Here is a 12,946-nt window from a genome sequence, read left to right on the forward strand (position 1 = left end):
ATTTGGTGCTTTATTTAAAAGTTTATGGAATGTGACAGTCCCTAAATGGGCTACTTTCAGCAGCCAACAGGATCTGTCCATCACCCCAGGCTAGATGTCTGGACTAAATGGACTTTTGGTTAGATCCAGTATTGTTGTTTCTATACAACATGAGCTACAGTAACCATGGAAATTTTAGTGAAAAGGTCTGAACAGCAGCAATATATAGGATTTAGCTGTTGTGACCTAGGTTATCTAACACTAAAAATTCTGTTCCTGTTCAGCCTTTTGGGGATAAATGGGCATGTTATTGCAAAGGACTTTTCCTAGATGCTCTGGGTGAATGTGTCCCCTATTCCTCAGCATGGGTTTAGTTCTTTCCTCTGGTAGTTGCCTTAAATACAGAGTTTGTCAAGTGACCCTTTAGAAAATCAGACATGTCTTCTAGCTCCACAATTACAAAACCAAACAGGAATTGCAGAAGGCAATAATTTCAATTTTTGAACTGCCTTTTCAGTATGTAACGATGACAGCAGAAACATGAGAGCAGTTTGTTGTCCAAGGAAGCAAGCTACATTATTAATGCCAGAAGTTTCCAGAGGTAAAAGCTCTGCTTCTACAGTCATTCATAGCACTTAGCAAGGAAGGCTTGCTGCTGTGATAGCCGGGTGAGCAGATGGACGGACCTTTTTGTCCTGTTCCACAGCTGTGCTTTTTATTTAGAAAGAGAACCTTGCCCAGGTTTGTTCTCTAGTAGTAATCTAGTACTCATCAGATCACTGAATCTCTTAAGTAGCATTATTCCACCAGGTGGATGGACTGATCAGCTCCTGGCAGCCTTCTTCAAAGGCATTTTGTTCTTACTTGCTACGAAGAAACATGCTGGACCAGTACAGATTTCAGTGCTCAGCAGGACTGACACCCCAAGGCTGGTTTTGTTATTCCTGAAGCCAGAGAGGGTTTTTCTGGCTTTGCAGTTCACGAAGCATTTCTTGCTGGGTTTCTCCAAGGCATGTATGGCTTAGCAGGACTCTGAGGAAAGTGGTAGTGAGGTCTGCCTGCATGGCTAGCATGCTGGCTCAGCAGTGAAGGAGTGGGTTTGATTCTTCATTGACTTCCACAGTTGGATGATGGGGGGCATGTCGCTGTGGTCCTGTGCTCCAGCTTTGTCAAAAAACATCTCACTGGTTAGCTGGCTGGTCTTTGGGTATGGTAACAAAACACAGCATTCAAAATACAGCACTGGAGCTCTCATTTCTCCATCAAAGTCCTTTTCTACAGTGAGTATCTTAGGCTTTAAGCATCATTTGCAGTATTGTCACCCTTTCTTGCCTGTTCTGTTCACTAGCTTCTGATGAAGCTGAGGTACTCGTTACTTGTAGAGGCAACACTTAGAGCAGTAGAGGTGGGAAGAAAATATCTAGAGTTCATTGTTTCTCCTCATTTGAAATTCATCTATAGCACTAATGATGGAGTAGTGAAGTTGTTAGAGAAAGGCTTTGTTTTTGGAGCCAAAATGAATGTTTAAATTAGAAATGTAGTTTGCAAGGGATCTTCAAAGACCACTGTAAGAAATTCTTGTCCTGATTATGCCTTGGGATATTACTGGAATGCAATTGAATTATTTTTTTACGCATTTTGACATTTCTAGAAGAACATCTTTTGAGATTAAGCAAATTGATCTATCCTCCCTACCTTTTCTCCCAGCTTTAGACTGAATTCTTCAGCAGGAGCATGACTTCAGGACAGAGTTACAGTCAAGAGCTAATGTAGTTCGAAGATGGATGTAGTAGACATTTACAGGATGGGCAGATATTTTTGGCTATACCTGAATCTCATGTGTGAAATAATGATATTTGTGTACACTTAGTGTATCTTACATCATACGGAATAATCTGTTCGTCCAAGTCTAACAGCCAGATGGCTTCTGCTGTTGTATTATTGTATTATGCTGACTAAGAGTAGAAGAACTTGAAATACAATGGCTTGCTGCTACAGCAGGTTTATCCTAATTTCTTTTGCATTCTTAACATGTGCAGTGAATCTTTTGTTGTATAATTTGAGGATTGTACTTAAATCTAAAATATGGGGAAGAGCTTCCTCTATCTAATTTAGACATTTTTAAAGGTTCATGTCAATGTGAGCATAAAAATTCAAAATCATGTATTTGTAAAGCACCTTCCAGATAAGATGAGATAAATATTTATTTTTTTAAATAGTTTTCAGTCTAAGCAAAGTATGAGTGACTGTATGTGATCATATAGAGATGGGAACAAGGGGTTTAAGATCAGTATAGGAATGAAAGGTAGTTTCTTGAAAGCTGCTGATGGGAGCATATGGGAACCATTCCTCAGGCTGTGTTCAGACCTCAACTATGGACTCTACAACATCATTATGTACTTCCCTTTGACCATTTCTAGAAGTAGTTTTTCCTGTGTGTGCCTTTCTGCTTGTAGAGACATTGCACTGCTGTTCATAGCCCTGTGTCTTTGTGACTGCTCATGGTGTTTCCTTGCCTTTGCTGTGTCATTGCTTGTTTGCCCGCCTTGTTCTTCAGGTTTGCATTTTTGTCTGCTTAAGCTTTGAATGCTTTCACCGAAAGTTAGAGTATGAGGTAAAGAGGAAATTAGTTTTGTTCACTTCTTTTTTTAATTGTTTGTGAAAGACAGGATCATTTCAGGATCTCCTCAGTGTTAGCTTGTTCCTGCTGCTGTGTCTTAATCACTAGATGAACTTTTCTGTGAAAGGTAGAATTATTCTGTGCTTCTTTTTCCTGGTGCACATGCTGGTTTCATTCTGGCAGGCTTGACTTATTGCTGGTTTTATACTAGAATGCTATAGCAAAATGATATGTCAAAAGCATATGAAAGGATGCAAACAAACTTGAAAATTAAAGTCCAAATCCTAAATAAAAATGATAGAAGTGTTTCCTGTTCCTTCGTTTTCCACCCAGCACTTTTTTGCCCTTAATCCCAGAAATAAGCTTGAAACTCTTCTGTTTCATGTATTGTTATATATGTAGAATGTTAAAATTTTTTTTAGATCAATTTCAGGTGGAGCAAGCAAGAGCCCGCCATCAACTCCTTCCTTCTATATTGCAGGCCCACTCCCCGATGGATGGGAACAAGCTATGACCCAGGATGGAGAAATTTACTACATAAACCATAAGAACAAGACCACATCTTGGCTAGACCCAAGGCTTGACCCACGCTTTGGTAAAAGTTCATCTCAATTCAGAATTCTTGATTTGCTTCAGTTCACTCAGCTTTAATTTTGCAGGCATATTTTGAAAACTTTTTATAGTATGATTAAAATATATTTTAAGTTGTAGAGGCCTTAGTTAAATAACTTTTTGCTTTTTTTGCTAAGATAAATACTATTAGCTTATATCCTCCAGGACTGTATGTTACCCAAGTTTCTAATGCTACGGGTTGGTATTTTGCCACATGATCCATACAGTTCCCCAGAGTGGTGACGTTCAGAAATTACTTATTGAGATGGTTTCAGACAAGCTCATTCATCCCTTTAAATTAGCAAAACTTTACTGCAGTAGAATCTTTTAATTCCTAAACAAATATTTACTTTCCTTTGTGCTATCTTAAGAGGGCATTGTCAAATAATAGTTCATGCTGTTTAAATACACTTGAAAATTATACCAGCTTATAATTCCAGCTTGTCACAGTGATTATCATGACGAAACTTTCCTGTATTAAACAAATTATGAGGAATTACTAGTTTTGTTGCTCCTACTATAAAAGGTAATAACTTTTTGTGGGATAAAGACTATTTAATTTTGGAAATAGAAATAGTAACTTAATGATCACAAAGTCTGGATGGAGAAATTAAACAAAACAGAACTTTTATGTAATTTTTTTCAATTATATTTTTGATCTATATGAAGAGCTGAGCTGCAAGCTTTTCAATAAAGTATTGGCACTGATGACTGTGAATAGAAATCACATATGATATGAAGACTCTAAACTACTTTCATAGATTATCCAAGATGTATTTAGTATGGCATTAAAATTTCTGGTTTTTTGTAAAGCCATGACCTGTGGGTGTCAGCCTTATTAGCTTGCCCTTGATTTGTTTTCCCAATTACTTACTATTTTCAACTCCTTTGGATTTTAGTTATTTTTCCAGAGCCATGGAAAAACAGTAGGAGTAAAAAAAAAAAAGAAGAGATCATTGTGGTTTTCAGGCTTTACTTTTGGACTCAGTGCAGCTAAATGAAAACAGTGTGCAGATCACTGAGTAGGTCAGGCTGAGGGGATGCAAAACCTTTGAAGCTTTACAGGGGTTGACCTAACAACAACTGTGGGCCCCTTCTGGGAGAGGCATTAACTCCATGAATGCCATATAAATACAGAGCTACAAAACTCAACAGTCACTGTTCTGTTTTGTTTTCTGAAATGTCTGCTAGAAATTCTGCATTTTGGTATGTAGGCTTGAGTGCTTACTTACAACATCCGTTTACACTTACGGAGAACACCAGATTGTCACACTTTGTTTATAAACTGCTCACCAGTTTGTAGACAGGTTGAACCACTATGCAACTTGAGCCCAAAGGTGGGGTGTCAGCTTTGGCAAATGTCCATGCTGGCTTTAACACCAGCCAGAGCTACAGACCTGTTTGCACATTGCAAGAGGAGTGTGTGGGTAATTTGCAACTTCACAATTACTTAGTATATGAGTAAGGCTGAAAAGGAAGCAGTCATTTTGAAAATCAGTGTTGCCTTTTGCAATTACATTTACTCAGGTAATCTTGCCAGGGTATAATTTTTTCTTTTTATGCATTACTTTGTCATTTCTAAAGATTAACTGGAATTAAAAAGGGGTGTGGAAAATGCCTTAATAGACAGAGGTTGTGAGTGAGACGAATCTTGCTTTTCACAACTATTTTGTATTCTGGTAAATAGAGTGGTCCAACTGTAAGGGCAAAAGCTGCTTGTCTTGTGTGTACTGAAACTCTATCAAATGTTAAGGCTGTGCAGTTAAACTGAAAGAAGTTAGAAATGTCCAAAAGACTGATTAAGGGTTTCTTGCTGCATAGCTTCCCTTTTTGGGCCCACTGTGTATGTGTATCCCAGACAGGCTTGAGTATATGCCAAGGCTCTTTATTTTGTGGTCGGACTTTTAATCTGTTCCAGACCTTTTCAGTCAAAGAGCTCAAGTGTAACTGAAAGGGACAGGAAAGGAAAAAAAAAGCTTGTGGGCTCTTCTGATCTAGAGTGACGGCAAATAGAGACAAGCTGCTAGTTGCTGTTGAGCTTGAAGGAGTTTTCCTTGAAAACCTAAGTTGTACACATTGTATTGTGGCTTATGTTTTTATAATTTGAGCCAAGAAAATACAAAATTCTTTTCCTGTTGCTTTCTTACTTGTGACCTCCTTAAGTCACTCCAGTCAAGAAACAAAAAAAATCTCTGACAGAGTTAAATTACTGAGCTTGCATTTATTTACTATGTGGAGATCCTCAGCAAATGTGTGCTGTGACCCTAAATAGCCTGTGAATGACTCAGAAGTTTACCTTTCTGTGCTTAATAAAGGTTGAAACTTCTGTTTGTATTTGTCCCCTGAGGATGACCAAACCCTTTTTTATCACCATGCTTTAATATAAGGGCTTGGCTTTCAATATTTGTGACTACTAATACTTCCAGAAGCAGGATAAATTCATCTTTGTCTTGTGGAAGCTTTTGGTTATTACAGTGATGCTAGCGGTGATTGAAAAGGAAGAAGGAATTAATGTCTCTCTTTGCCACTTTCACCAATCTTAAGAACCATTGAGGAAAACAAATCTATTCAATGGTATGTGCAAACATACTCCTCTGTTCCAGTACTCAGAAGCAGAAGGTATGAAGAGTTTTTGCCCTTACTGCTTCTGAATTCCCAGCTTCCAGGTAGACAGCCTTTATGTCTCTGTATGTTCCTCATCAGATGGAAGCTTTGCATTCATCTTTATTTTCTCTAGTAGGTGTGGATATAGCTCTTTTTTAAATAGTGCTTGGAATTTTCCATTATTGTGGCTAGAAAAGAGTGAGTGGAAGGAAAATCAGTTGGAAAAATTATTTTAGGTGGACTGATTTGGTGTGGAGCATTCTGGTATAGCATTCATGCTTTTAAACAAAAAATAAAGGAGTGTAATTAGTATGTATTCTTTCTTGCAGCAGACTTTTAGAAATAATGCATCAAAAAAGAGCCTCTGTCAGAATAGCTGTTGGGTAGGCTGGGTCTCAAACCTGAGCACTCCAAGTTGAAGATAAGAACTTCATTCCAAGACTCAAGTGTAACATCTTTGAAATGGGTTAGAAGTCCTCAGCTACACCATTTAAGTGTCAGTGAAGTCCTGTGGCTCAGGCTTTCATTCTCCAAGTCTACAAATACAACTTTAAAACAGTTTTGTGTTAGGGTAATTCACAAACTTTAATATCTAGGAAAGAACTAAGAAGGAAAGGAGGGTCTTCTGATGCCAAGCACAGGCAGTCGTAAAGATGACATGGGATCAAAGGAGTAGGGAGATGGGAGGGGGTTGGTCCTTGGGCTTGTGTCAGCAGGATTCTTGTCTGGTGGAGCATGTGGTAAAAACATGCTGTCCTACCTTCTCAGTGCCTTTGCAGGCCTCAAAGTAAGAGGCCTCAAATTGCCTTGGTTTTTCATTTTATTTAGAAGAGGGTTTTTCCCCTTGATGGAATTGGTCTGTCAGGTTGAACTTTTTTTTGAGACCGTTTTGTCTTTTCTGCTGTTGTTCATTGGTCAGTCTTCACAGATCCTACTGGATTTTTGAGCCTTTCAGATAACATAATGCATTTTCTTGATATTCAAACATCTGGATAGGAAACAGGTCAGCTATGCATTCAGAGTGGCTGGAGTTGGTGAAGTAGAAGAACATCTGCTTTTCCTATAAAATCAAATTTCCTAGAACCAGTTGAGGTTTAAAATTGTTTAGCTTTTTTACTGTAAGTTTCCAAGAATTGGCTTTTGTATCAAATACCATTAAATGTATTTTAAGTCTCATTTAAGTTTGCCAATGTTAGGACTTTGTTTTGAAATGCAACCTTAAGTACTTTGCCCTTTGAGGGTCCTAAATTCAAAGATGAAGTTTAAGTGGGAAAACACTGAAAACTGGCAATTGATTTCTGCTGGTTTAAGTTTGGTGTGGAGACCTTACTACTCCAGTAGAGTAGTCAGACAAGTGTCTCTAGGAATTGGAGTAAAAAAAGATAATGTTTGAGTTTTCTTAGGTTTTAAAGGCTTGTAACTTATGGTCATACCAATTTTGCACACTCCCAGTTTCTTTCCTTCTGGTTTTCCAATTCTTGGAGCTGTGATAATGGGGTATGAAGCAAAATATGTGACCTCAGGTTGAAATCACTGCCATGACTTTTATCACTCCCACTTAGAGATAATGTTCTTTGAAGTTCTGCATGAATTTTGGATGAGGGGGAAGGTAAGGCAAAACAATGTTTAATATCATTAGGAAAAGTGCCATAGGGGCCCTCTGTACAATAGCTGTTTGACTGCACAATTAGAAAATGAAATAAAAGTGATGCTGATAATATAATTATAGAGAAGGTACACCAGGTTTTGCAGCTTCCTTTTTTTTGTAGTATAAAAACTGTCTTTGAAAAAGTGAAAAGAACTTGTTCAGAAACACTGTAGTCAAGTATACATTTAATTGAAATATATATTTATCATTTTTGTTTAAAGAAAAAACAAACACACAACAAGGTTGAAATTCAATTAAAGCTTAAGCTTCAGAGCATCTGCTAATTTTTAAGTATCCGAAATTAAAAGGAGGTATTCCGTAGTGTTGCTTTCTTATTCCTTACCTATCTAGCACTTTGTTTAATATAAATTCCTTCAAATTAGTTTATAGAAGCCTTTCAAGATGCAGATTTTTGGACAGCATAGAACTGGAGCTCCAGATTGGAAAACTGGGGTTTGGCCTTTGTCTAGTCAAAAAAAAAAAAAAAGCCCAGACTTTGTGTCTGATCATAGTAGCATTTAAGACTTGTTAAGTTCCAGATCTGCCTTCAGTTTTTTGCGCAAAAAGCAGAGCATGACCACAAGTAGCTTTGGTCTGCAAATGCAATGGCATATTCTCTTTATATACCCTGTAAAACAAAGGAGGATTTGACTCCATCTAAAAAGGTCCAATGGTATTAGATTTTTCACTTGCCTGTCTCTGTTTTTCCAGAAGAACAGTTTCAGGAGATCACTTAGGATGGGGTAAAGACTTCTGTATTTTGTATGTGTGTCAGAGATGTTTACAGATGAAGAAGATCAGTTTTCAGTGAACCAGTGACTTCTGTCAAAGCCTGCTGCAAATCTGCAGAGGCAGATGAAATTTCACTGGTAAGCATCCCTTTGTAAAAGGCAGGTGATTCCTTATGGTAATGACAATAAATAATTATTTGTTGTGTATGATTATATCAGAAAGTGAAATCTGGGTTTGTTTGAAAGCAGGATATATTTCTACCTCTTAACTGAAGTTCACTGAAGAAATCACTAAATCTGTCCACAAGTGTTGTGTCAGGATGCAGTTATCTACTTTATGTAGAATATTTCTAGACTATGAAAGAGAGAGAAACCCACACTTTTCTTAAGAATTTATCAGGACAGTAGGTTTATGTAAGTTTACACCTGTTTTGTGGTTTGTTCTGTTTTGAGAGTAATTGAATCCTGTTTGGGAAAGGAGATTTATTGCTAATGATGTCTGGCTGCCAGTAAAAATAATGCATGCTTGTAGTGTTGTGCTAAGCAGCTGTGATAATGAAAGGAAACTGCACTCCTAACAGGGACACTTTTTCCTTCATATCCTTCTAACACAGCAGTTTGCACTTTCCTGTTAATGAGCATACTGTATTAAAAGTTGAAGGTGGATCGTTTTGAACATGATTCATTAACTGTAATCTAAATATATGTACCCACAGTAATTGTATAGTCTATATCTAATCATATATGATCTAAAATTCAAAGACATCAGGCTTTTTGTCTTTGAATTCAATCATGTTGAAACACGATGGTAGTTTCTTTTATATAGAAGTATTTCTTGACAGTATACTGTTGATTTTTTTTGGCAGTAGTTTTTACTGGATTTTGTAATTTCTATTTAATTATTTCTGATGGGCACATGACAAATTAAAAAAAAAATATGAAGATGTGCAGATGCGTATATATAGGGTTTGTTCCACCCTAACAAATTTAAGGAAACCTACATTTTAAAAAGTTATCACATTATTTTATAAGAAACTGTAAAGAAGCTTGTCTTTTGGTTAGTTAACCCAGGAAGTATTATGTGCTGATTAAACAGTGAACCTGTTCACAGCTAATAGCCTTATGTGGACTCTTTGCTGATTAAACTTTGGTCTAACCTGTGGACTAGCTTTCATTAAATATATTTTGCCAGAGAGTCAGTGGACAGGCATGTGAGGCTTTGGTTAGCTCAGATTCCTGCACTTGCTGTAGTCTTCAGTGTTTCAGACATAAAATTTAAATTTAAACAACATTAGTTCAGGTTTCTACTCATAATCTGTCCAGTGCACTCTGTCTTATATGGTTCTGTAGTGCTGATACTTACAGTGTCAGTTGCATTCTGTAAGTGAAGGAATTTAAAACTCGTTTAGCCTTCCAAAATTAAAATTGATTTTTTTTAAAAAAGTGAAAAAGAGTTATGTAGAGAGTTAAAAGATAATTCTAATAAGAGCCCATTATTTAAAGAGTTGTGTTTTATATGTGTGCACTGAAGTTCCTAAAAGCTACTTACTTTACTGCTGAATATAATTTATATTTGCTTTTCTGGCTGGCCAGAATATTTTGGTTCTTCTGAAACTGGCATACATTGAGTGAAAGTGGTTTATAAACACTGCTGTTTACTGCTGTGGGGGGAAAAGAACTGACACAGCTTTTTACTCCAGTTTAGTTACCACTGATTCAAGATTCTGTGCATGCTGTAGAGTCTTAATGGTGCTCAAGTCAGTCTGCAAATGTACATTTGACAATACAGAAAGACTTCAAAAACAATGGCAGATTTATCAAAGAAAAAGGAACTTAATTTATATTGTTTTAACCAGCAAGTGTGATAGTGGTATTAAAACAAAAAGAAAAATACTAATTTAATTTGAATGAAACTAGTTGATAAGTGCAGAGTAACCAGTCTGTAGTTTGGACATGATTCTGTAATAGTATTTTCATTGGATATATCTTGCTTTAACCAAAAGTTCAGCTCAGGAGTCTGTGAATATTTCTATTTGCCTAAGACACTAAGATTTGTTTGTACACTTAAAGCAGCAAAATGAGCCCAGAGAACAGTCTATTTGTGGTTTCCCCCATATTCTAAGACCCAGGATTGTCAGATTAATCAGAGACTGAAAGCAATGGAATATTTTATTTTGCTAATTTTTAGGTTGTTTCATAACAGCAGCATTATGAAACTGTGAGTGGAATTTCCTTAGAGTAACATAGCAATATATTATAAAGAATACAATGCAGAAACATGACTTACATCCTGATTAGACAACAAATTGTTGTAGAAAGCCTTTCTTAAAAATCCCCTCGGAACATGTTTTTTATTACTTCTGCGACTCTTTCAGATCCTACAGGTATTTTTTTTTTTCATTGCTCTTCTAAATGTAAGCAAAGAGGATTTTTGCCTTTATTGAAGTGTTGCAAACTAGCACCAGGTTAAAACCTGACTACAGCCAAAATTATGCACAACAGTTTCAAAATATCTAGTTTCAAAATGGAGCTGAAGGGGACAAGTTCTTTAGTTCCCCCAATGAAAACATTGATTCTTATTAGTAAGGACACTCAGCTATAGTATGGTCACATCCTGAGCTTTTTTTGTTGTTGTTTGTTCAGCTAAGTAGTATCTCTGAATTGGCTGATTAAAATTAGGTTTAGCTTTGAAGGGTGGAATTATAAGTAGGAAAGAAACAACAACATTCAGCTGTGTGTCCTAATCACTAAGGGTACAATCTCTGCATGTAATTTGCATAGGAGAGAGGTGCTGTGTTATTGCAAACTGTCACTGCCCTGGGACTTGGGATTTTCAACCGACAGAGGATCTTGGGAGAGAAATTTGCCTTTTATGCTTGAGTTGTTAAAAATTTGTTGGCCTTTTCTCTCTAACACCAGTGCCTGGTAATTGCTTCTCTCTCTTCATCCTTTTTTTTGGGTTTTGGTTGTTTGGGTTTTTTCATGTATGTCGACAGCAGTCTAAACTTTTTTCAGGAATTGTCAGGTATTGTCCAGTATAGTACAGAAGAGGCATTTCTGCTGCTGACAGTAGAACATTTAATGTGTAGCATTTAAAGACCAGTAATTTTCTCAAAGCTGTATTGCAGCAATTGCAGTTGACTGTATTCTGCAGATTGTGAAGCCATATTTTAGGACAAGATCTTTTTTATTGTCTTAAGTTGCCCATGTTTTTTAACTTGTCTGCCCCTCCTCCTCCCTCAAATCCCCCTCTTCTAGAAACAAAGACTTGTTTGTTCCTGCTCTGCCTGTGAGGTCTTTGCATCCTCCGCTGTGTGGGTGCAGAGCCCCTTATTTAAATGCTTTCCATAGCCATGGAAGGTAAGGAACAAAATGTATTAGAAACTCATAAGTCCTAGCTAACAGATAAAATGAAGCTCTTCACCTTTGAATTTGAAGTACTTCATAAGAGCTGTGCGTGTCAGGATCATTACAAATACATTAGGTGTACAAAAAATAAAATCTGCTATCTGAAATCACATTAATGAGCATGTTCTTTAGAGTGCAGATTTCTGCAGTCGTGTCCATGTAAGTAATGGGGAATTGGGAATGTATAAAGAAAAAAAAGCTCACCAACAAAACAAGCAAGCAAAAGTACCTCAACAGCAAATCAGCAACAAAAAGCTTTAAAACCCTCTGGTTTTTCCTGTCTCTTGAAACAAGATGTGTTTCTGCCCCACTTTTTCATTAAATACTGTGTTGAAAATTATAGATAATTACATTCTTCTTTGAGTTTCCCTTGAAGATAGCATGCTTGTGTAATCACCAAAGTGTATGAAAATCATTGATACTATTGTTGTGGTTTTTTCACTTGGATATGTTAAGTCAGTAAATTCAATTGGCAGCATCTTCTTCTAATATCCTGACTTTTAGTTTAATTTCACTGTTAAAAAGAATTCGCTCATATAAAAAATCTGAGGACAGTTTAAAATCGTATCAATTAGAAGTCTTTTGCACTTTCCTGAAATAATAAAATGTTCAGAAACATCCTTTCAATTATACGATGATGATGATGATGATGATAATAATAATAATAATAATAATAATAGTAGTAGTAGTAGTAATAGTGGAATTTTAGATTCAGTTTCCAAATAATTATCAAATTATATAATTAAGTGATCCCCTAATATTTATTGATGTATTTTAAGTATACACCAAAGTCTCAATATCTTACGATATTTCTGCTTTAGATATGCTTTTTCTTAGAAAGACTGCTTTCAAAGTGGACATTAGAAGACATTTGGGGAATCTAGTATGAGGGAATAAAATTAAAAACATCAGAAAAACGTGATTTCTTTCTTAAAGTTAAAATTGCAAAGTCAAGTAGATGAGAAGAATGGGGCAGAATGGTCAGAAATAAAAAAAGCAGAAAGTGGCATGAGCAGGAAATACAAAGCTGCCTCTTTGAGGAAAAGAGATACTTATATGGTGCATGCAGGAAAAACAAATTCATAACATGTTAAAGGAATGTTAGTGATACTGCACTGAAGTGTTTAACTAAGGTTAGACACTATTACATTTTTATGAGGTTATCTGTAACATGACTTGGCTGTGAACTGCATTGAGGTAGGACTCTGAAACCATGACTACATAAAGGGACTATATATATAAAAGGACTATATAAAGACTATAAAGGGAGTGTTTTTAACCAAAAGAAAATTGACATTTTCCAGCTTTGAGTACTTAAATTCTACAAGCTAGTTTGCTTTTAAC

At 36.4% G+C, this 12,946-nt stretch overlaps 1 protein-coding gene across 4 annotated transcripts in view; it reads left to right on the plus strand.

Annotated features, from left to right (window-relative positions):
• YAP1 (Yes1 associated transcriptional regulator) overlaps window positions 1–12,946 on the plus strand; it is an 88,350-nt gene that overhangs the window by 54,505 nt on the left and 20,899 nt on the right. For all 4 annotated transcript variants that reach the window (XM_063148904.1, XM_063148907.1, XM_063148906.1 and 1 more), the window contains exon 4: window positions 3,081–3,194. In XM_063148904.1, coding sequence (XP_063004974.1) covers window positions 3,081–3,194 — 114 coding nt within the window. The remainder of the gene's footprint in view (window positions 1–3,080; window positions 3,195–12,946) is intronic.

Source organism: Melospiza melodia, chromosome 2 (assembly GCF_035770615.1).
Source record: "Melospiza melodia melodia isolate bMelMel2 chromosome 2, bMelMel2.pri, whole genome shotgun sequence".
NCBI classification, from domain to species: domain Eukaryota; kingdom Metazoa; phylum Chordata; class Aves; order Passeriformes; family Passerellidae; genus Melospiza; species Melospiza melodia.